At 39.6% G+C, this 21,856-nt stretch overlaps 1 protein-coding gene across 1 annotated transcript in view; it reads left to right on the top strand.

The window, feature by feature from the left end:
• The window catches only part of LOC311304575 (uncharacterized protein), a gene marked incomplete at its 5' end in the record, with an annotated part of 75,869 nt that overhangs the window by 31,102 nt on the left and 22,911 nt on the right, over positions 1–21,856 (top strand). Inside the window, 4 exons of the mRNA XM_084431684.1 lie at positions 152–463; positions 966–1,436; positions 1,733–2,155; positions 2,453–2,875. Coding sequence (XP_084287810.1) covers positions 152–463; positions 966–1,436; positions 1,733–2,155; positions 2,453–2,875 — 1,629 coding nt within the window. The remainder of the gene's footprint in view (positions 1–151; positions 464–965; positions 1,437–1,732; positions 2,156–2,452; positions 2,876–21,856) is intronic.

Genomic DNA, 21,856 nt, shown 5'->3' with positions numbered 1-21,856 from the left:
ATGATGATGATGATGATGATGATGATGATGATGATGATGTAGAAATGATGAAGTCTGCAGTGAAATTCCTGCTGGATCTCTGTGTTGCTGCTGTAGAAAATGTCACAGTTACAGGAACAAGATTCTCTACTCTGCTGTCATCTGTGTGCAGTTACAAAACCTTCCCTTATGATCAAGAGCGGAATGATGATCTGGTTTATCAGAGTGATTTCCTGCTGGATCTTTACTTAGATGTGAAGAACTATGAGACTCAAACAGGCTGGAGTTTCCTTCCAGCATTACAGTCAGTTTTCCAGTTACCTGATGTCTGGATCATAGATCTCTCACAGAGAAAGACCTCCGTCCTCCTGGAAGTGCTGAAACTCCAGACAGAGAAGAAACCAGTAGAGCTGAGAGGATGTTCAGAGGAAGAGAGAGAAGTGAAGAGTTTCCTTCAGTGTCTGCCCTACATCTCACAGCTGAGGTATATGAACTTTTGGATATTCACTTACTGTACCTACTTCTCAATCAGTTTCACTTCACTGTATCTGCATCTGTTTATGGAAAGATATGCGTTATATTCATTTAAAATCGTTTTTACAATGATTAAAGTAATAAATTATTTTTTTCCCTTTCATCCGATGCACTTATTAAACTATTTATAACAAAGGAAGCTGAAATTTGTTTTCAAGCACAAATAGAATTTCTGAGTTCTTGTCCTTGTCAGAATTCTGGGATCATTTATCTCTGTTTATAGTATTTTTTTCTTTGGGAAACAGGTTTGACTTTAGGAATATCAGTGATGCAGTGAAGTTTCTTCTGAGACTCTTGATTAAAGCAGCAGAGACTGAGACATTCTGTCCTCTTATATTAATGTTGCTTTTATGTTTCTTCTTATACTTGTTTTTGTGTACTATATATTTTATTTATAAATGCTGTATGTTGTCATAAATTAACAGGATTTTTATTTCTCTGTATTTTATCAGGTTTAGGTTCAGTGAAGATGATGATGATGATGATGATGATGATGTAGAAATGATGAAGTCTGCAGTGAAATTCCTGCTGAATCTCAGTGTTGCTGCTGTAGAAAATGTCACAGTTACAGGAACAAGATTCTCTACTCTGCTGTCGTCTGTGTGCAGTTACAAAACCTTCCCTTTTGATGAAGAGCAGTATGATGATGATCCTGTTTATCAGAGGGATTTCCTGCTGGATCTTTACTCACATGTGAAGAACTATGAGACTCAAACAGGCTGGAGTTTCCTTCCAGCATTACAGTCAGTTTTCCAGTTACCTGATGTCTGGATCATAGATCTCTCACAGAGAAAGACCTCCGTCCTCCTGGAAGTGCTGAAACTCCAGACAGAGAAGAAACCAGTAGAGCTGAGAGGATGTTCAGAGGAAGAGAGTGAAGTGAAGAGTTTCCTTCAGTGTCTGTCCTACATCTCACAGCTGAGGTACCTGAACTTTTGGATATTCTCTTACTGTACCTACTTCTCGATCAGTTTCACTTCACTGCATCTGAATCTGTTTATGGAAAGATATGCATTATATTCATTTAAAATCGTTTTTACAATGATTAGAGTTATAAATTATTTTTTTCCTTTCATCCGATGCACTTATTAAACTGTTTATAACAAAGGAAGCTGAAATTTGCTTTCAAGCACAAATAGAATTTCTGAGTTCTTGTCCTTGTCAGAATTCTGGGATCATTTATCTCTGTTTATAGTTTTTTTCTTTCTTTGGGAAACAGGTTTGTCTATAGGAATATCAGTGATGCAGTGAAGTTTCTTCTGAGACTCTTGATTAAAGCAGCAGAGACTGAGACACAGACAGGAGAGCAGAAGCTGAAACTGTTATCATCAGTCTGCACCTACACATCTTTTCCTTATCAAAAGACTAACAGAATTAAACAGAGTGATTTCCTGCTGGATCTTTACTCACATGTGAAGAACTATGAGACTCAAACAGGCTGGAGTTTCCTTCCAGCATTACAGTCAGTTTTCCAGTTACCTGATGTCTGGATCATAGATCTCTCACAGAGAAAGACCTCCGTCCTCCTGGAAGTGCTGAAACTCCAGACAGAGAAGAAACCAGTAGAGCTGAGAGGATGTTCAGAGGAAGAGAGAGAAGTGAAGAGTTTCCTTCAGTGTCTGCCCTACATCTCACAGCTGAGGTACCTGAACTTTTGGATATTCTCTTACTGTACCTACTTCTCAATCAGTTTCACTTCACTGCATCTGAATCTGTTTATGGAAAGATATGCGTTATATTCATTTAAAATCGTTTTTACAATGATTAGAGTTTTAAATTATTTTTTTCCCTTTCATCCGATGCACTTATTAAACTATTTATAACAAAGGAAGCTGAAATTTGCTTTCAAGCACAAATAGAATTTCTGAGTTCTTGTCCTTGTCAGAATTCTGGGATCATTTATCTCTGTTTATAGTTGTTTTCTTTCTTTGGGAAACAGGTTTGTCTATAGGAATATCAGTGATGCAGTGAAGTTTCTTCTGAGACTCTTGATTAAAGCAGCAGAGACTGAGACACAGACAGGAGAGCAGAAGCTGAAACTGTTATCATCAGTCTGCACCTACACATCTTTTCCTTATCAAAAGACTAACAGAATTAAACAGAGTGATTTCCTGCTGGATCTTTGCTCACATGTGAAGAACTATGAGACTCAAACAGGCAGGAGTTTCCTTCCAGCAGTACAGTCAGTTTTCCAGTTACCTGATGTCTGGATCATAGATCTCTCACAGAGAAAGACCTCCGTCCTCCTGGAAGTGCTGAAACTCCAGACAGAGAAGAAACCAGTATATCTGAGAGGATGTTCAGAGGAAGAGAGTGAAATGAAGAGTTTCCTTCAGTGTCTGCCCTACATCTCACAGCTGAGGTACCTGAACTTACATGCTTTTTATTGTTGATTTTAACCCTCAGATCCCCAGGCATTGATATTCATGATGTTATTTATGTTTTTATCATTAAACATGTTTTAGGAAGGCATTGATGAGAACATTTATCTTGTTTATGGATGTTTTGGATTGGTGTGTAATTTGGAAAAACATTGCTAATTCACCATGTTGATTTTTAATACAGCAAGTGAAAGTTTTGGATTCACAACACAATTCAATGCACACATCTATAGGCAAGGCAAGGCAAGTTTATTTATATAGCACATTTCATACACAATGGCAATTCAAAGTGCTTTACATAGAAGAAATTAAAATAATAAAAAGAAATAAGAATAATTAAAACAGTTTAGAAAAATAAAATAAAATACAGTACAGTACAAACTAGGGCTGTCACTTTTTATTCGATATTCGAATATGCATTCGAACATGACATGAAATATCCAAAACCGAACTATAAATAAACTATCCGGTTTTTAAAGTGCCATGTTTTGTTGTTAATGATTAGCCAGCCTGGGTGCCAGCCCGAACCCCGCCCACAACATTTTTGGGTCGGGAAGTTCGGTCTGGACTCGCTCCGTTGAGGAGCTATTATGCCCGAACAAAAATTGTTCGGACCAATCAAATTGTCAGGGCGGGCTTTATACGATGATGGACAGATGAGCAACGGTAACGTAATCATCCACGTCACCAAAGAGCGCTTGATTTGAATTAGTTTACAACAAAGACGACTGCTGCTGGAGAATTGAGATTTCACGAGTTCACATTTACAAATAAGTCAGATAGAATAAATGCGTATATAAGATTACACACAAATAAGTCGATAGAATAAATGCGTATACGTGCTGTCCGAGGAGAGGGCTGTGGGCTCGGTAGCCATACTCCCCCGTATTCCTGGTTGTGAGAGAACAAGACAAGAGTGAGGATTCGGGGTGGTGGAGGGATGCTGAAAAACTGTCAAAGAGTGTTAGGTAAGTTTACAGAGTGAATATGCTTCCTCATGCTGATATAGGGTAACGTTAGACATGGTATTGTTTGATGACAAGTTGATATTGGATTGATTATTTGTACGTGCTCCTCCCGAACTTTGTTTATGAAACATCATGTGTAGATTCCGCCATCGCGTCTGTTATAGAAGATATCGACAGCGCATTCATTTTAAAAGAGGAACAGAGAGCCGCGACATTTTGTTGGTTGAAAATATGAATGAAGAACATACGTCATTTACTCCGTTGCTCTGATTGGTTGTAGGTCTATCCAATTGAGTGCAGAGTTTTTTTTTTTTCCTGGTTCGGTTGAGACACGCCCCATAATCAAATCTCTATGGAGCAGTACTCAGACTCACATTCTGACTAGAATCTGAGTATGACGACGTCAGGCTAGTTAATGATTAGACCGTTTGCTTTTTATTTTATTGTTTGCCATCTCATCCAGTAGCGGCCGCTCTAAACGTATTGTAGCGTAGGCCCATGACCAAATCAAGCGAATAATAGCAGCGAATAGCCAGCTTGTTTTGAAAATGGAAGATAACGACAAAACTAAAGAGACCGCGCTGTAATTCCTGCCTGTTACACACACACACACGAGTCGACCCACAGAAAAGACGCGTGTCAGTATCGAGTTCTCTTTTGGGCTTGAACAAACCACAACACACAAATTATGCCAAATGTCCGTTTTGTCGAGTGTCCTCATAAGAGCAGTCTTAAATTATTTAAATAAAGTCTTAAATGAACGTAGAGATGTGAGAAAATGCGATGCGTGTCAGATCGCGTTTCTGTCCGCAGCGACTGGTCTTAAAGTGTCATTAATGTTAATCAAATAACAAAGGTAAGAGAGTACATTACTCACTCAGACCTGGCGCCAGGAGGATTATTATACCGGTAGCCTAATCATGAATACACTCCGCTATCTTTTAACACATCTCCGGCGAACGGCTATTTCACGCAAAAGAAAAACTCTCCATGAAGCGCAGTGAAATTCAGCGACCATGCGGCGTTTCCTGATGGATCGAGGTTGTTCGTTAAAGGACAAGTTCAGTATTTTACACTTAAAGCCCTGTTTATAGATCGTTTCTGATGAAATAGAACGGTTAAGATTAAAATTTGGACACATGCTCCTGTCCCGAGAATTTTAGGTTTATTTCGATTTCCCCAAAACCTCTAGAATGGGTGTATAGATGGGTTTCCGTTTCGCGAATTACCCATTATCCTCTGCGGCGCCCCGCCATGTTGTGTGTCAAAGCTGTCAGTTATCAACTGTGCTGCATTAATAGAAAGCCAGTTAATATAAAGTATTTTTGACTCTTGTGTTGAGATAACGATGACAAATTCCTCCAAACCTGGCGACAAGGTGAAGGTTATTTACAGGGACACATTAGACGATGTTTGCAAGGCAAGATATGATGAGAAATTTAGTTATATCGATGGAAAGGATCCTTACACAATGTCGAAAGAGGACTGGTTATGTAGGCTAATGCTGCGGCGTACCCCGATATTCAGGAAATGCACATTGCCAAGTATCTCATCCACACCGTTAGTGTGTACACTTTTGACGAATTAAGAGGAAGAAAGTCTCTGGAAGCATACAATTATTTTGTTAGAATGTGCGAGTTAAAAGTTTATATGGTCGCATTTGTGCGAGTGCATGGTCATGTACTACTCAGTTAAATTCACGCATGAATTCTCCTGCATTGAACTTGTTTTAGCGCCCGCCAAAGTCTTATTTGATCGGTGAGTAATGTAGATGAACTGGGCGCATGTTTAACTGAAAGAACGAGCAGAGGGAGAAAGCCGGTCGCGCGCGCGCACTTTCTCTCTCTTCGGAGCCAGGCGAAAGTGTAAACAAAACTTCACCGTCTCCAAACTAAGCGCTGTCTTGCTCTCTCTCCCTCGTGGAAATGTTAGTCTGGAGACCTGCATTGGCGGTTCACATCGCTGTAGCCAGGCGGCTGATATCTGCACAGCCTTTATTATACGGTACATTTAGACTCAGTGTCAAGACAACACCATCTGGGTAAAAAAACAACACCACAACGCTCCGAACTAATTTAGTGTAGGAGAGAGATGGAGAGCAGAGGCACGGAGCGATGTGCTCCAGGTTTAGCCTTTGCCTCTGGCTCGACCAGCTGATGTGGCCACAGAGAAAGTGATGAAGGTGGACAATCGTCAGAGTGTGCTTCTGCCCAGCCAGCCAACACCTCTCAAGGGCTGTGTCGATAGTAGCCGCCTGGGTACAGCGATTTGACAGCCGATGAGAGCTAACGTTAGCGCATTTAGCTAGCCCATCTTGGAAATGATTAGATAAAGTGTCACATCTCCAGAGCACAAAACCTCTAATGTTCACAAGAGCAGCACTGAACATTAACTCCAGCCAAACGGAGAATAATCGTATGATTTTTATGTTCAGAATAATGCCGATTCAGGATATTATCATGCTCCGTAACACAAACACTTGACACACAAGATGGGGCCGGTAGGAGTTGCGGGAGAAATGTGACGTCATCGGAAATCTATCTATAGGTGCACTGGGACAATCCTCTATAAAACGCATTAAACTTTAGTTTACAAAGACGTGAAACTCACCGAGTGGTCAGGGGTGTTCACTGATATGCTCACACAAAAATTGCTGCAAAAGATGCTTTCCAACAGGCGTTTTACCATTCGTTGTAAAACTGTGGATCTATTTTTCCAAACGTCTCACTTGAGAGCTTGAATAATAGACACTCCAGCCCAGTTGGTGGCGATAATGCACCTTTGCCAAATGCAAGCATCCGCTGGCATTTCATTGAATACACAGAAGAAGCAGAAGAAGAAACGGCGGAGTAATACCGTACCTCACACAGCTCTTTCAATACAAGTCAATGGAGTTGGACAAAAACTACGATAAAACCTGTTGGAAAGCATCTTTTGCAGCGATTTTTGTGTGAGCAAATCAGTGAACACCCCTTACCACTCGGTGAGTTTCACGTCTTTGTAAACTAAAGTTTAATGCGTTTTATGAAGGATTGTTCCAGTGCACCTATACACCCATTGTGGAGGTTTTGGGGAAAGCGAAATAAACCTAAAATTCTCGGGACAGCAGCATGTGTCCAAATTTTAATCTTAACCGTTCTATTTCATCAGAAACGATCTGTAAACAGGGCTTTAAGTGTAAAATACCGAACTTGTCCTTTAACTTCATTTTCCATTTTACTCGTAGATATTCGAATACATTTCTTGATATTCGATTACCATTCGAATTTGATTTTTCTTCTTGAATTTGACAGCCCTAGTACAAACAGTCGGACGAACAGTGGCACAGTGCTCATTAAGTAAATGCATAGCTAAACAGAAGTGTTTTGAGTCTGGATTTGAAAGTGACTTCAGTAGGAGCACGTCTGATCTCTTCTGGAATCTGGTTCCAGCTGCGGCTGGCATAATTGCTAAAAGCGGACTCGCCATGCTTAGAGTGAACCCTTGGTATTTCTAGCTGATATGATCCTAATGATCTGAGTGATCTGTTGGGTTTATTTTCAGTGAGCATATCTGCAATATATTGAGGTCCTAGGCCATTGAATGATTTATATACCAGTAATAATACTTTAAAATCAATCCTAAATGTAACTGGGAGCCAGTGTAAAGACCTGAGGACTGGTGTGATATGTTCATATTTTCTGGTTCTGCTCAGTGTTCTGTATGAGCTGCAACTGTCTCATGGTCTTTTTGGGAAGGCCAGTGAGGAGTCCGTTACAATAATCCATCCAGCTGGTGATGAAAGCATGCACAAGTTTCTCTAAGTCTTGTCTGGAAACAAAGCATCTAATTCTTGCAATATTTTTCAGATGATAGTATGTTGATTTAGTTATTGCTTTGACATGACTACTGAAACTAAGGTCTGACTCTAGTGTCACACCAAGATTCCTGACTTGATGTTTAGTTGTTTGACCCCTAGAGTGAAGGTATGCGTTCACCTTGAGAACTTCATCTTTGTTTCCAAACACAATGACTTCAGTTTTGTCTTTGTTTAACTGAAGAAAGTTTTGACACATCCAACTGTTGACTTCATCAATGCATTGGCACAGGGAGTCAATGGGGCTGTAATTGTTGCGATGGGGCTAAGTAGATCTGTGTGTCGTCTGCATAGCTGTGGTAAGAGATTTGGTTCTTTCTCATTATTTGGCTCATTGGGAGCATACGGCCCAATGACGTGACGTGCAATTTTGATGTCCAAACCCCTTTATGAAGTCAAAATAAGGAAATGTTTAATAAAAAGCACATTTATTGAATCAATTGATCTCTGTTTATCAAATGATATAAACATATATTGAGGGTATTACAAAGTGTAAGAATTATTAGACATTATAGTCACATAATGTCATACCGGATAACTGTCCGGACCTTAGAGTGACATACAAAAAAGCCAAACAAACTGTAAAAAATCGAATAAACCCTAACATCTCCTCCACAGGCATTATTGTATGAGTCTTGACAACAATATATTTAAATATTACAAAGAATATGACATCCAGTTAATTGTTATGCTTTGGAGCATTCTGTCCCAAAACTGGCTGTCAGCCAATGTCATACGGGATAACAAGCAAACTGGAGCAATTTTATTGTGAATTTTATTTTGACACGATGTGAGACAGCATGTTACACAATCAGGAAGACCCTGATGGACCCCCAAACAATGGTGAAAGGTAAGTATGTCTTTCATAAAATGTGTTTAACTCACCCTTTTTCTTCACTAGCACACTATGTAGTAAAATCCTGTGTCATATGGGATAACGCTAAAATAACATATATAATGTGGATTTTATGTAAATATGTTTATTTAGCATGAATTTACATATTTGGAAGTTGAAGGTAAAGGTTGCAGATTTCTATAGGTAGCCAAAAATACTGCCTGATAAAGATTTAAACTGAGTTTTGTCATACCGGATAACAATTTTGTCATATAGGATAACAGTTACTTTCTGTTTGACAATATATTATTATACAGTTTTCAGCTTTAATTTGTATAATTTCCATTAAAATTGTGATATTAACATATCATTAACATTGTTTAGTTAAATATTAGCAAATTATATAATTCATATTAATATTCAATTACAATTACACTTAATTATTGTCCAACCTGTCATATTGGGGAATCAGCCCCTTTAAGTCTATAAAAATGTAGTGTTCATTTAATGAAACTAATGAAATTTAGTGATTCAAGGTACTTCAACCCATTAATAAGATTTTTCTTTATAAATATGTTGTTCAATTACATGCTTTTGTAAATTTGTTGTTCAAATAAATGATGTTCAGTGAAATGAGTGAAGGTCGCCTACTTTAACCCTTTACATTATTTATGAATATTGATGTAGAGTGACTATGATCATCAATAAAATGATTCACGGTTCTTTTCAGTACTAAATTAAACCTAATGTTGAAAAGTTGTGCTGTTCTGATATTCATAAACATGAAAAAAATGTTTAAATGTATTTGTATACTTGCCAAATCTGGGAAGAAACCACACTGAGTTTGTGTGTAACAGTTTACACACTGAAAACCACATCTGTATTTCTTTACAGTGGAGCCTAATTAATTTCCTTGGAAAAACATTGCATAACATAAACATTAATTATTTATGAACATTATTAAGTGTTGTAAAAATGACAATTCATGTGTTAACTTATATGGTGTCATACCGAGTAACAACTTAAGTCAGGCGGGATAACGCTGTTTTTTCCCATTGAAATGAATTATTTCACTTCATGGAGTTGAGGAAACAATAATAACATGATACCAAGTCCTGTAAAACATTTTCAGACATTTCGCATTTTAAATCACATTGCAGTGTTAAAATGTGGGTAAAGAACTTGAACAAGTAGGGTCACGTTTAAAGAAATCACAATATAATGAGAAAAAATTGTTGTGCAAAACATTTTTTTCTGTGCTCCAAATATTGTTTACTGCATCACTTTATATATTCATTAAGTATTATTGATTTGAAAAGTTTTAATATCGTAATATTTAGAAAATGCATTAACGTTATCCCGTATGACATTTTGACTGGTGTCGTCACATGATTCTCAGTTAAACCGCTTAAAATACATTGTTTAAAATTGAGATTTTAGTAATAAGTAAAAAACACCCCCATAAAGATAATAACTACTTTGATGTGCAGTTTTAACCTTTTTGAATTTTTTATCAGTTGAAAACCTTATTTGTCACTGGCCCATATACAGGTTGAACAGGAGTGGCCCAAGAGTTGAGCCTTGAGGGACTCCGCATGTCATGGATGTCCACTCAGACTTATGGTCTCCTATACTCACATAATAACCTCTCCCATCTAAGGATGACCTCCTGAACCATTTTAGGACTATCCCAGAAAGCCCCACCCAGTTTTCCAGCCTGTCCAGAAGTATGTTGTGATCGACAGTGTCAAATGCAGCACTGAGGTCGAGTAGTACCAGCACTGATAATTTGTCTGTATCAGTATTTAAGCGAATATCGTTTATTATCTTTTTGAGCGCTGTCTCTGTGCTGTGGTGCGGTCGGAAACCAGATTGAAAATTGTCAAAGTATCCATTCGTGCATAATAATTTGTTCAGCTGATTGAAGACAACTTTTTCTATGATCTTGCTTATGAAAGGAAGATTTGAAATCGGCCTGTAGTTGCTTAATATGGTCTTATCCAGATTGCTCTTTTTCAGGAGGTGCATGAAAACTGCAGTTTTCAGAGAGTTTGGAAAACTCCCAGAGAGAAGTGAGGCATTTACCACTTCTAGAAGATCTGCTTCTAAACTGTTTAACACACTTTTGAAAAAAGATGTGGGAAGTGTGTCAAGAGCGCAAGTTGATGTTTTAAGGTGCTGTACGGTTTCTTCCAAAATTTTGCCATCAATTTCTTTGAAATCAGACATAGTAACTACTTTCTCAGGTGGTCTGATCTGTCTGACCCCAGCGCAACTCAAGGATGTGCTGATCACCTTTCTGATATTATTGATTTTCTCAGAGAAGAAAGAAGTAAACTCACTGCACTTGTTGTCTGAGAGCATTTCACTGGGAATCTGGCTTGGGGGGTTTGTCAGTCTCTCTACAGTAGCAAAAAGAGTGCGTGTGTTGTTTAAATTACTGTTTATAATATTTGAGAAGAAGGTCTGTCTAGCTTTGCCTAGTTCCATATTGAAAGCATGAAGGCTGTCTTTGTAGATGTTATAATGGACTACAAGTTTTGTCTTCCGCCACATGCGCTCTGCTTTTCTGCATTGTCTTCTCATATTTTGCACTGCTGTTGAGTTTCTCCAAGGTGCTTTTTGTCTGCCACTCTTCTTCCTGACTTTCACAGGAGCAATATCTTCAATTACACTTTTAACATTTGAGTTAAAAGAATCAAGGAGAAAATCAACAGAGTCAGCAGATATGCTTGGTGTTAAGGATATAGCCTTCATAAATAGTACACTAGTGTTCTCATTTAAGCATCTCTTCTTGACAGACACAGATCTAGCTTCAGTGGCAGGAGAGATCAATATATCAAAGAAAATACAGAAATGATCAGACAGTGCTACATCCTTAATAACAATCGATGAAATGTTTAGACCCTTACTGATAAGTAAATCTAGAGTGTGTCCACTATTGTGTGTGGGTCCATGTACATGCTGAGTCAGATCAAAAGTTTTTAAAACAGTTTTGATTTCTTTTGCCATATTGTTTTCTGCATTATCTATGTGAATGTTAAAATCTCCAGCAATGGCAAAACAGTTGTAATGGCAATTTTGAGAAGTTAATATCAAACAGCATCAGAGGTGTAAGAAAACTTTCAAGAGACAAAACTGTAATAAAGAGAAAAGGTTTATTTCAATGAGGATTCTTTTCACAAAAGCCGCAGCCACCCAGCTTTGAAATAGAATACCTAATAGACATAATAAAACATACAGATCTTGTACAGTTTCTTGGCAAAAACTCCTCCTTCCAGCTTTCTTGTAAATTTCCAGAAAGATACCCCCTATCTCCTGCTGGTTCGGACTGGTTTCTACCCCCCCTGGCACAGGTCACACTGTTCTTTGTCCCTGAGACACCCAAAGGCCTTCATCTACGACCTAAATTGCCTCTCGCTTCCCTGTCCCCCCTCAGCTGCTAGAAAACCTCACAGAAACATATGATTAAACAGTTTGGAAACGAATGATTATAAGAAACGCTGAATTTTCCAAAACAATTCCTCCTCTTTATCATTCTCTGATAAACGTATTAAAGGAAAATTTACCCTTGTCTTCTAATTTTCTCAAAATCATTACATCATTACATCATTACATTTCAAGAACAGAATTGATTCAAGTCTCTACATCACAGTTATAGGCTACTCTTCATGTCTGACTTTTATATACCTGATACTTTACTTGAACCTTCATTAAAATTTAGAATGAAAAAGCTTAGGCTGTTTTTTTTCAGGATAGGCCCCCCATGTTATAGCAAGCAAGTAAAGGTTTATTCTGAAACCGGGCTAGATGAATAAGCACTGTTATTGCATCCCCGACACTATAGATCGGACCCTCAGTCACCTCAGTATAAACAAGAAATAGTATAGATCACATTAGTATGGAAAAAACATATCAATTCATAAAAAAAAGATGCAAAGAAATAGTATACATAAAAATCCCTCAGCTCAAACCCTTCCACTTGTACGTCACCTCGTAACACGGATGACCGCTGGTTTTAACCTTCTGAACATATCATCATTCTTACAATGGAAAAAGAAATAAAAATAATGAAAACAATAATAATAATAAAACAGTGAATAGAACAGTCAATCATTGACATCAAACCCTAAACAATCAAAGTTTAGAAAATCCCTTTCCTGGTCCCAGGAAGGCAAACAAAAAGAAAGAAAACACATTTAACTCATGTCTGTATACACGTCATCGCTGTCATAATCATCACATTGCTCTCCATCAGTTATTGGGTACAGAGTCAGTTTCACTGCTTGGACTGACGTGCTAACCGTCCCTGCCCTGATCAATCTCTGCACTAAGCTGGAAAGGCACTTCATAATGCATGGTAAACAAAACAGAATCAGTAATCCCATACCCACAATTGGCAAGACAGTTTGAATTATTCTATAAAAACCACCCTGACCATGCAGACATCAGCCACCCCACCCACTCACTACCAGTAGCTTGAGGCGGCTCTTTTACCGCTTTCCTCATGTGCTCGATGATATTGGTTATGTTGTCACTATAATCAGGAATGTTAAAACAACATGATACCCCCAACATTTTACAACTCCACATTTCTTTGAAGTCAAAGCTTCAGAGCACAGCTGCTTACAGCGTTTGCTCTCCTCTTTTCACTGTTTTTTTCAGGACTCTTCACAAAAGTATAAAATTTGTACTACATGTCATCAATTTCATTAAAACTTTGTTGAAAACAGTATTCCTCTATCAAGTTGTTAGTCTGCAGATTCAACTTAATGTTATCAATATTTCCTCAGTCCCACTTATCTCTGCTGTTTCACAAAAAACAAAATATCATATTACTCATCTCTCAATCCCTAAATCGCACAGGCTCAGTTAACAGCTTTTAGCTGACATTGAATGAGAGAGACTCTTAGGCATTTAGGACTGGCACACTGTACTCTCATAAACTTCTAAAATCAAACTTTATCTACCACTTAAACTTTTAACTCTAGCCCAGCAGTAAGGCATCTTTGCCAGAATTTACATTTACATTTACATTTATTCATTTAGCTGACGCTTTTATCCAAAGCGACTTACAATTGCTATATATGTCAGAGGTCACACGCCTCTGGAGCAACTAGGGGTTAAGTGTCTTGCTCAGGGACACATTGGTGTCTCACAGTGGATTCGAACCCGGGTCTCTCACACCAAAGGCATTTGTCTTATCCATTGCGCCACACCACCCCGATATCTATTTTCAAATAAACATAATTTTTATATTTGTCTTTTGCCCACATCAGGGAATTTAGACATTACAAATTTCCTCTCAGATCGTGTCTCTGTCGCACTGGACGTCTCAGCCACAGCACACACCAGATTCCGATAAGCAAACTGTCTCAGCCAATCACAAGCTTATCTTTTGAAAGCAAAACATCAGCTCCTAGTTCTTTCATGGTCAACCTCCACGTTCAAGACACTAACAAACTGTTTGTTTAATCAGATGCCTTTCTACATATTTTACATTTATCAACTATTAATCCAGTAATACTGCTTCTACTTTCAAAAACCCACATTAATACACGTCACTTTCACGTTATATCTTTCTTTTCCGAGTGTCCATTTACAATTACGGGCTAAATGGCCCCCCCTGACCATAATTAAAACACTCTCTTTGCCTATAGTTTGATCATTGAGCTTGCAAAGGGCTCCAACTTACTGCACACCCTTGAAGCAGTGTGTCCCAATCAGGAATGTAAACACAGCCACTGATAAGCAGTTCTCTGTCATTCTTTTACCGTCCACCAGTGTGGATTCAATCACAACAGCCAAAAGCATAATCTTCATCATTATTATTGGCACCACATTCATTTTCATAAACTGCACAGAAAATCATTCAACATATTCTAAGGGGTTTTCACTAAACATTTTCTTTGTTAACTCCAACCACCTTGTTTGGCAGATACACAGAAGTTCCCACATTCATTAAAGCTGGATAACAGCACCCTGACCAGTCCTTTTTCCAAACGGTGATATGATATTACCACAAACCCAAACTGCCGCCGGTGAACTTTGATACGGTTTATCGAATGGACACTTAAAGTTGATTTCTTCGTGGTTGGTTTTAATTCTGCAGTCTGACCACCCAGTTTTCAATTGTCTCAGTCTGACCTTTGCTTGTCCCCTCGTCTCTCATCCAGGCCAGCTCCTCTCCAGAGGCCCGTTCGATCTCGGGTGGCCCTGGCAGCACGATAGGTTTCGCCGTTGTTGTTTGTCGTCCGGGTTCCTCCTCCTGTTGCTCTCCTGATATGGGTGGAACTCTCCTGCAGTGATTGGCATTCACCCACGTGGCTCGTTCTCCTGAGGTCTCGAATCACCACGTAATCACCCGGTCTGATTTTGTGCAGGAACGTCTCTGCTACTTTGCCCCTGGTATTTCTTTCACCTGCACAGAACTGTTAGATCACAAACACGACATCTCTTTGCAGTAATTCAACATTTCATTCTCACACACATCTGTTGATGGAAGCCTCCTTCTTTCCCCCGTTATACCCATGAATGGTGGTCTACCAAAGAGGATTTCAAATGGGCTCAAATTTGTTTTGACTCTCTTTCTCATTCTCATGTACATTAACACAGTGGGGAGTGCGTTCACCCACGAGAGTCCTGTTTCTTCAAAGCATTTTGCCAATTTGTTCTTTACCGTCTGGTTTTCACGCTCAACAGCGCCCCCGCTGGCAGCGTCTTAGGCACAGTGTGTTCCATCGTGACCACATATCCACGACTATATACCAAACAATATTTCTGTTTTCCGCACGGGGTTAGTTCAATGAAATCAATCATTAAATATTCAAATGGCCCGTCTGGGGCTGGCTGACTTGCCAGTGGTGTTTTAATGCCCCGTGCAATGTTATATGCGGTGCAAATCACACATCTTTTGCAAAAATTCTCAGCATATATTGTGAAACCTTTGGTAAACCACAATTCTCTCATTTGCATAATCATCCCCTCTTTTAATGCATGGTCCCACCCATGCATTAATTTAGCCTAATGTGGGAAAAAATGGCTGGGCAGTGGGCAGACATGGCTGTCCACCAACAGATCTCCATACACCATCAACAAGGCTGCAGCCTGCCGTCTTCCATTTGTTTTTCTCAGCTCCTGTGGAAAAAAACCGCATGCTCTGTAAACAAGGAGAAATGTCATTGTTAAGGTTATTGTCAAGTTGTACGCAAGTGGCGCCAATGGTATCAGCTCCAGACTGGTTTGTTGCCACTGCCTTCGCAGCCATATCAGCTCTGGCGTTGCCTGTTGATACGAAACTTTTATCATTAATATGCGCTGCGCATTTACAAATTGCAATCTTGTCTGGCAGCATAATGGCCTCCAAAAGGTCAGATACTAACGTAGCGTTCAGTATCGGTCGTCCGTCTGACTTAAAAATTTTCTGTGCTTCCACAGAGCACCAAAGTCACGCGTGACCCCAAAAGCATAACGCGAGTCTGTGTAAATCGTTACACACTTGTCAGTCATCAGTTTACATGCTTCAGTCAAAGCGACTAATTCAGCTGCCTGTGCAGAGTAATGACATGGTAATTTGCCAGATCTTACAGTTTCAAATTCAGTCGTCACCGCATAACCTACGTTATTCTGTCCTGTTTGTGGATTCTTCGACGCAGATCCATCCACAAAAAGGACATTGTCACAATTATCAAGCGGAACGTCCAACAAATCTGGACGCGGTGTGCACACCTTTTAACAGTGACATTTGGCATGTCAAACAAAATTTTATGATACCTCAATCGAGCTGTAGACAAATGTGACGTTCTCTGCTCCTGCAAAATCAAAGACACCAAATGTGAGACCCCTAAAGTCAGATCAGCATAGCCTACAAACTCTCTTGAGGCCATTGAGGGCCAGTTCAGCTACCACCACCGCCCGGAGACAGTGTGGCAATCCCGCTGCCACGGGGTCGAGTTTTGTTGAAAATAGGCTACCTTCTCATCGGTCACCATGCGTCTACAGGAGAACAGAAGTCATAAGGTCATGCTTTTCATCAACCATCTAAACAGTGGATGGTCTACAACCAGAAGGCCTAACAATCGAGATATCTCATTGTGCTTTCATGTTATCAAATGCTGTCTCAGCTTCACTTGTCCAAACAAGTCTGTCACATGACTTCAACCCTTTCCCTGTTATCAGGGCTCGTAAAGGCTGTTCTAAAATGGCATAATTGGGAATGAATGTACGACAGTAAGCACACATCCCCAAAAATGACAGCAACTGTTTTTGTTACAGGCTTTGGGGCTTCTTTTATGCCCTGCACCCTTTTCTGTGACAGTGCTTTGCTGTTTGGTTTGATAACATGCCCCAGGAAGGTCACTTCCTGTTTCACAAACTGCAGCTTTGAAAGGCTGACCTGGTGCCCCTCCCTTTCAAGATGCTTCAGGAGAGTCACAGTGTCAGCCCTGCAAATAGACTCACCTTCTGAACAGATCAAAAGGTCATCAACATAAGAAAGGAGTACGGTTAATTTCGGTTCTAACTTGTGAACCATCACAAGGCCTAATTACACCCTCTTTCAACAGAGCGTCAAACACTGGTTTTATGCCCTCTATTGCTTCACGTTTCAGTGGATATTGTGCACGTTTCAGTGGATATTGTGCCTTACATGGTCTGAAATCAGATTTTGGTGTGATTACAACTGGCTCACAACCTTTTATCAGCCCCACATCATATTTGTTTTTTTGCCCACAAGTTTGGTGATATTTGTGCCGAAGAAATATCAATTTCTGAGGCAGAAATATCCCCCTCTCCCTGTCCTGTCACATTTTTCCCAACAGCAGTCACATTTTGATTTAAATGCCCCCATACTCTGACTCTCTGCTGTATGTGTGTCAACTCTCACCCAGTCTGTGGCCGATAGACACTCTCTCACAAAAGGCCTGCATCTCTCCACTGCTGGCTTATGGCCTTGGAGACAGATAAGTGGCAGGCGGTGTTCTCTGACATAAGATAACAAGCTTTCTGACTTTCTGTCAACACTGCAGCCAATGCGCACACACACTTTCTGTCCAGAAAATCTGGTCAAATTTCACACTTTCATTCTTCACAGAATTAAACCACATCTTTTCAAAGTCTGAATCTCGTTCTGTTACGACATGTGATGTACAATGCATTTTGTCATTTGTCATAAACTCTGTATTGACTGGGTCTGTACAATCTTTTGCCAATTTCAAAATCTTTTCTGCCCAATCAATATCTGTTACTTCGGCTCAAATTTAGAACAAGTAATTTGTGGTGCCTCCTCAATGCTAATTCCATAAGAATCAGCACAGAGGGACAAATTTAATTTACACTTTCCCGTAGAAAACATGGTAAATCACATGGTCGTAACGTGGACAGACTGATACCAGAATCGACCAAAAATTCAATAATTACCCCCTTGACTAATAACGGGTAAATTGGCATTTCAGGAAACCCTGTACTTTTGTACAATCTCATACATTCGTCATTCACAACACTGCTCAAAGTATCAGTCATAGCTTTGCTCAAAGTTTCATCAGACACACAAAAAGATTTGCAAGCAGTTTTTTCATTGCAGGCAGCAGAAAGAAGATCAGTGTATTGGCGCTTTTCCACTGCATGGTACGGTACGGCTCGGTTCGGTACGGCACGCTTTGGCGCTTTTCCACTGCATGGTACGGTACGGCTCGGTTCGGTACGGCACGCTTATGGCGCATTTCCACTGCATGGTACGGTACGGTACGGCTCGCTTCGGCTCGCTTTAAATGGTACCACCTCTGTTGAGGTTCCAAGCGTACCGTACCGTACCGGTACTAAAATGTGACGTGAAAACACTGAAGATCACTGATTGGTCAGACAGAATCGTCACTACCAGTGTCATTGTATTTGCGACACGAGACCATGCACGAGACAAACCCGCTAGATTTAAATAGCCAGTAGACAACAGCCAACGCTGTAGTGTCTTGCAGTTAAAAAGTTTCTTGTAAACTGTTTCTTGCAGTCAGGGGCGGCGCCGGATAATTTTTAACGCATGTGCTGAGGACACACACACACATATGTGTGTGTATATATATATATAATTAATAAATGAGAAAAAATTGGCCACAAAATATTTAATATTCAATTATTTTAATGATCACAATTAAAGTTTTAATTTTATTAAATTGAACAAGCGCAAAATTCAGCATTCAATCAAATATTCAAAAAGACTTAATAATAATGTTATTTCTCTCTATAGGCGCGTTTACTACGAATATGGCGATCGTCAACTTCATCTTTGCCAGACACTGACAGAAAACACAATTTTATAAATAAAAATCAGTGCACGCGTCCCCGGATTTACAAACGCACATCTTGCTTGTTGCACGCACATTATGTCGAAATAACGAGATATTATGTTGAAATAACATTATTATTATTATTAAGTCTTTTTGAATATTTGATTGAATGCTGAATTTTGCGCTTGTTCAATTTAATAAAATTAGGCCTATATACAGTGAGGAAAATAAGTATTTGAACACCCTGCTATTTTGCAAGTTCTCCCACTTAGAAATCATGGAGGGGTCTGAAATTGTCATCGTAGGTGCATGTCCACTGTGAGAGACATAATCTAAAAAAAAAATCCAGAAATCACAATGTATGCTTTTTTAACTATTTATTTGTATGATACAGCTGCAAATAAGTATTTGAACACCTGAGAAAATCAATGTTAATATTTGGTACAGTAGCCTTTGTTTGCAATTACAGAGGTCAAACGTTTCCTGTAGTTTTTCACCAGGTTTGCACACACTGCAGGAGGGATTTTGGCCCACTCCTCCACACAGATCTTCTCTAGATCAGTCAGGTTTCTGGGCTGTCGCTGAGAAACACGGAGTTTGAGCTCCCTCCAAAGATTCTCTATTGGGTTTAGGTCTGGAGACTGGCTAGGCCACGCCAGAACCTTGATATGCTTCTTACAGAGCCACTCCTTGGTTATCCTGGCTGTGTGCTTCGGGTCATTGTCATGTTGGAAGACCCAGCCTCGACCCATCTTCAATGCTCTAACTGAGGGAAGGAGGTTGTTCCCCAAAATCTCGCAATACATGGCCCCGGTCATCCTCTCCTTAATACAGTGCAGTCGCCCTGTCCCATGTGCAGAAAAACCCCCCCAAAGCATGATGCTACCACCCCCATGCTTCACAGTAGGGATGGTGTTCTTGGGATGGTACTCATCATTCTTCGTCCTCCAAACACGTTTAGTTGAATTATGACCAAAAAGTTCTATTTTGGTCTCATCTGACCACATGCCTTTCTCCCATGACTCCTCTGGATCATCCAAATGGTCATTGGCAAACTTAAGAGGGGCCTTGACATGTGCTGGTTTAAGCAGGGGAACCTTCCGTGCCATGCATGATTTCAAACCATGACGTCTTAGTGTATTACCAACAGTAACCTTGGAAACGGTGGTCCCAGCTCTTTTCAGGTCATTGACCAGCTCCTCCCGTGTAGTTCTGGGCTGATTTCTCACCTTTCTTAGGATCATTGAGACCCCACGAGGTGAGATCTTGCATGGAGCCCCAGTCCGAGGGAGATTGACAGTCATGTTTAGCTTCTTCCATTTTCTAATGATTGCTCCAACAGTGGACCTTTTTTCACCAAGCTGCTTGGCAATTTCCCCGTAGCCCTTTCCAGCCTTGTGGAGGTGTACAATTTTGTCTCTAGTGTCTTTGGACAGCTCTTTGGTCTTGGCCATGTTAGTAGTTGGATTCTTACTGATTGTATGGGGTGGACAGGTGTCTTTATGCAGCTAACGACCTCAAACAGGTGCATCTAATTTAGGATAATAAATGGAGTGGAGGTGGACATTTTAAAGGCAGACTAACAGGTCTTTGAGGGTCAGAATTCTAGCTGATAGACAGGTGTTCAAATACTTATTTGCAGCTGTATCATACAAATAAATAGTTAAAAAATCATATATTGTGATTTCTGGATTTTTTTTTTTAGATTATGTCTCTCACAGTGGACATGCACCTACGATGACAATTTCAGACCCCTCCATGATTTCTAAGTGGGAGAACTTGCAAAATAGCAGGGTGTTCAAATACTTATTTTCCTCACTGTATATCCTATATATATATAGCCTACTATTAATAAATGAGCAAAAATTGGCCACAAATTATTTAATATTCAATTATTTTAATGATCACAATTAAAGTTTTAATTTTATTAAAACGCGTGCACTGATTTTTATTTATAAAATAGTGTTTTCTGTCAGTGTCTGTGCATGGCAAAGATGAAGTTGACGATCGCCATATTCGTAGTAAACGCGCCTATAGAGATAAATGCACATAATGGATTACATAAGAGAGTAGCCTATTTCTTTTTGTTTTGAATTATTTCGTTTAAAGACATTTCAAGCTTTGTGTATTTGAGGATGAGATGCGCTCCAGTTAACGTACAATGCAAGTGACCGCTCGGGCGCCTCAATGGTTAAATTGTCTATTTTGCATCTTATTTAATCCAGGCAATTGTTTGATGAAAAAATTATTAAAATTAAGATACAATTTATACAAAACGAAATTCACTTTAAAGAAAACAAAGTGAACAAAACTTAATGAAGTGGTCAAAATTATGTCTGACTCGCTCCATGTCTCTCTACTCGTCTCGTGCTGTTCACTTTTCATAATCAACATAGGCAAATGGAAAAAAATAACATAACATTAACATTAAATGCGCTTTTTTAATGGCAGTAGTTTAAAACAGTAGGCTACATTAGGCCTAGACTCTATTTGTAAAGATTGCTGCACATTCATTTAATTCTGAATTTTGCACACACAAGTTGAAAGGCATTTGTTCAAATCAAGTTCACGGATAATTGTGCGTGCATTTATTAATCATTATGATACTAAAATCATAAAGTAGGCTATGCTATGTACAAAAAATCAGATGAGCCCAGAATATGAACGCAACGTTTAATTACACGTTAAGAATTTTCCTTCCATATAGTAAACCATTATAAGAACGTTTAATTTAATTTAAAAACATCCACAACATGCCGAGAATCAAGAGCACCATCCCCTGTGTTGTGCGTTTGAAATGTGGCGCGTTTACGATGATGTCATGGCAGTAGAGGCGGCAACTATAACGATCAGTCCCACCCATTTTGAAGCGGTACTAACTGCAATGGAAAAGCAACCGAGCTAAAGCGAACCGAACCGTGCCGTACCGAGTCGAGTCGTACCACGCAGTGGAAAAGCGAAGCGAGCCGAACCGTTCCGTGCCGAGTCGAACCGTACCGAGCCGAACCGTGCCGTACCATGCA

This window comes from Rutilus rutilus (assembly GCF_951802725.1).
Source record: "Rutilus rutilus genome assembly, chromosome: 1".
Taxonomy (NCBI): domain Eukaryota; kingdom Metazoa; phylum Chordata; class Actinopteri; order Cypriniformes; family Leuciscidae; genus Rutilus; species Rutilus rutilus.
This window is presented reverse-complemented; position numbering and strand designations above follow the sequence as displayed.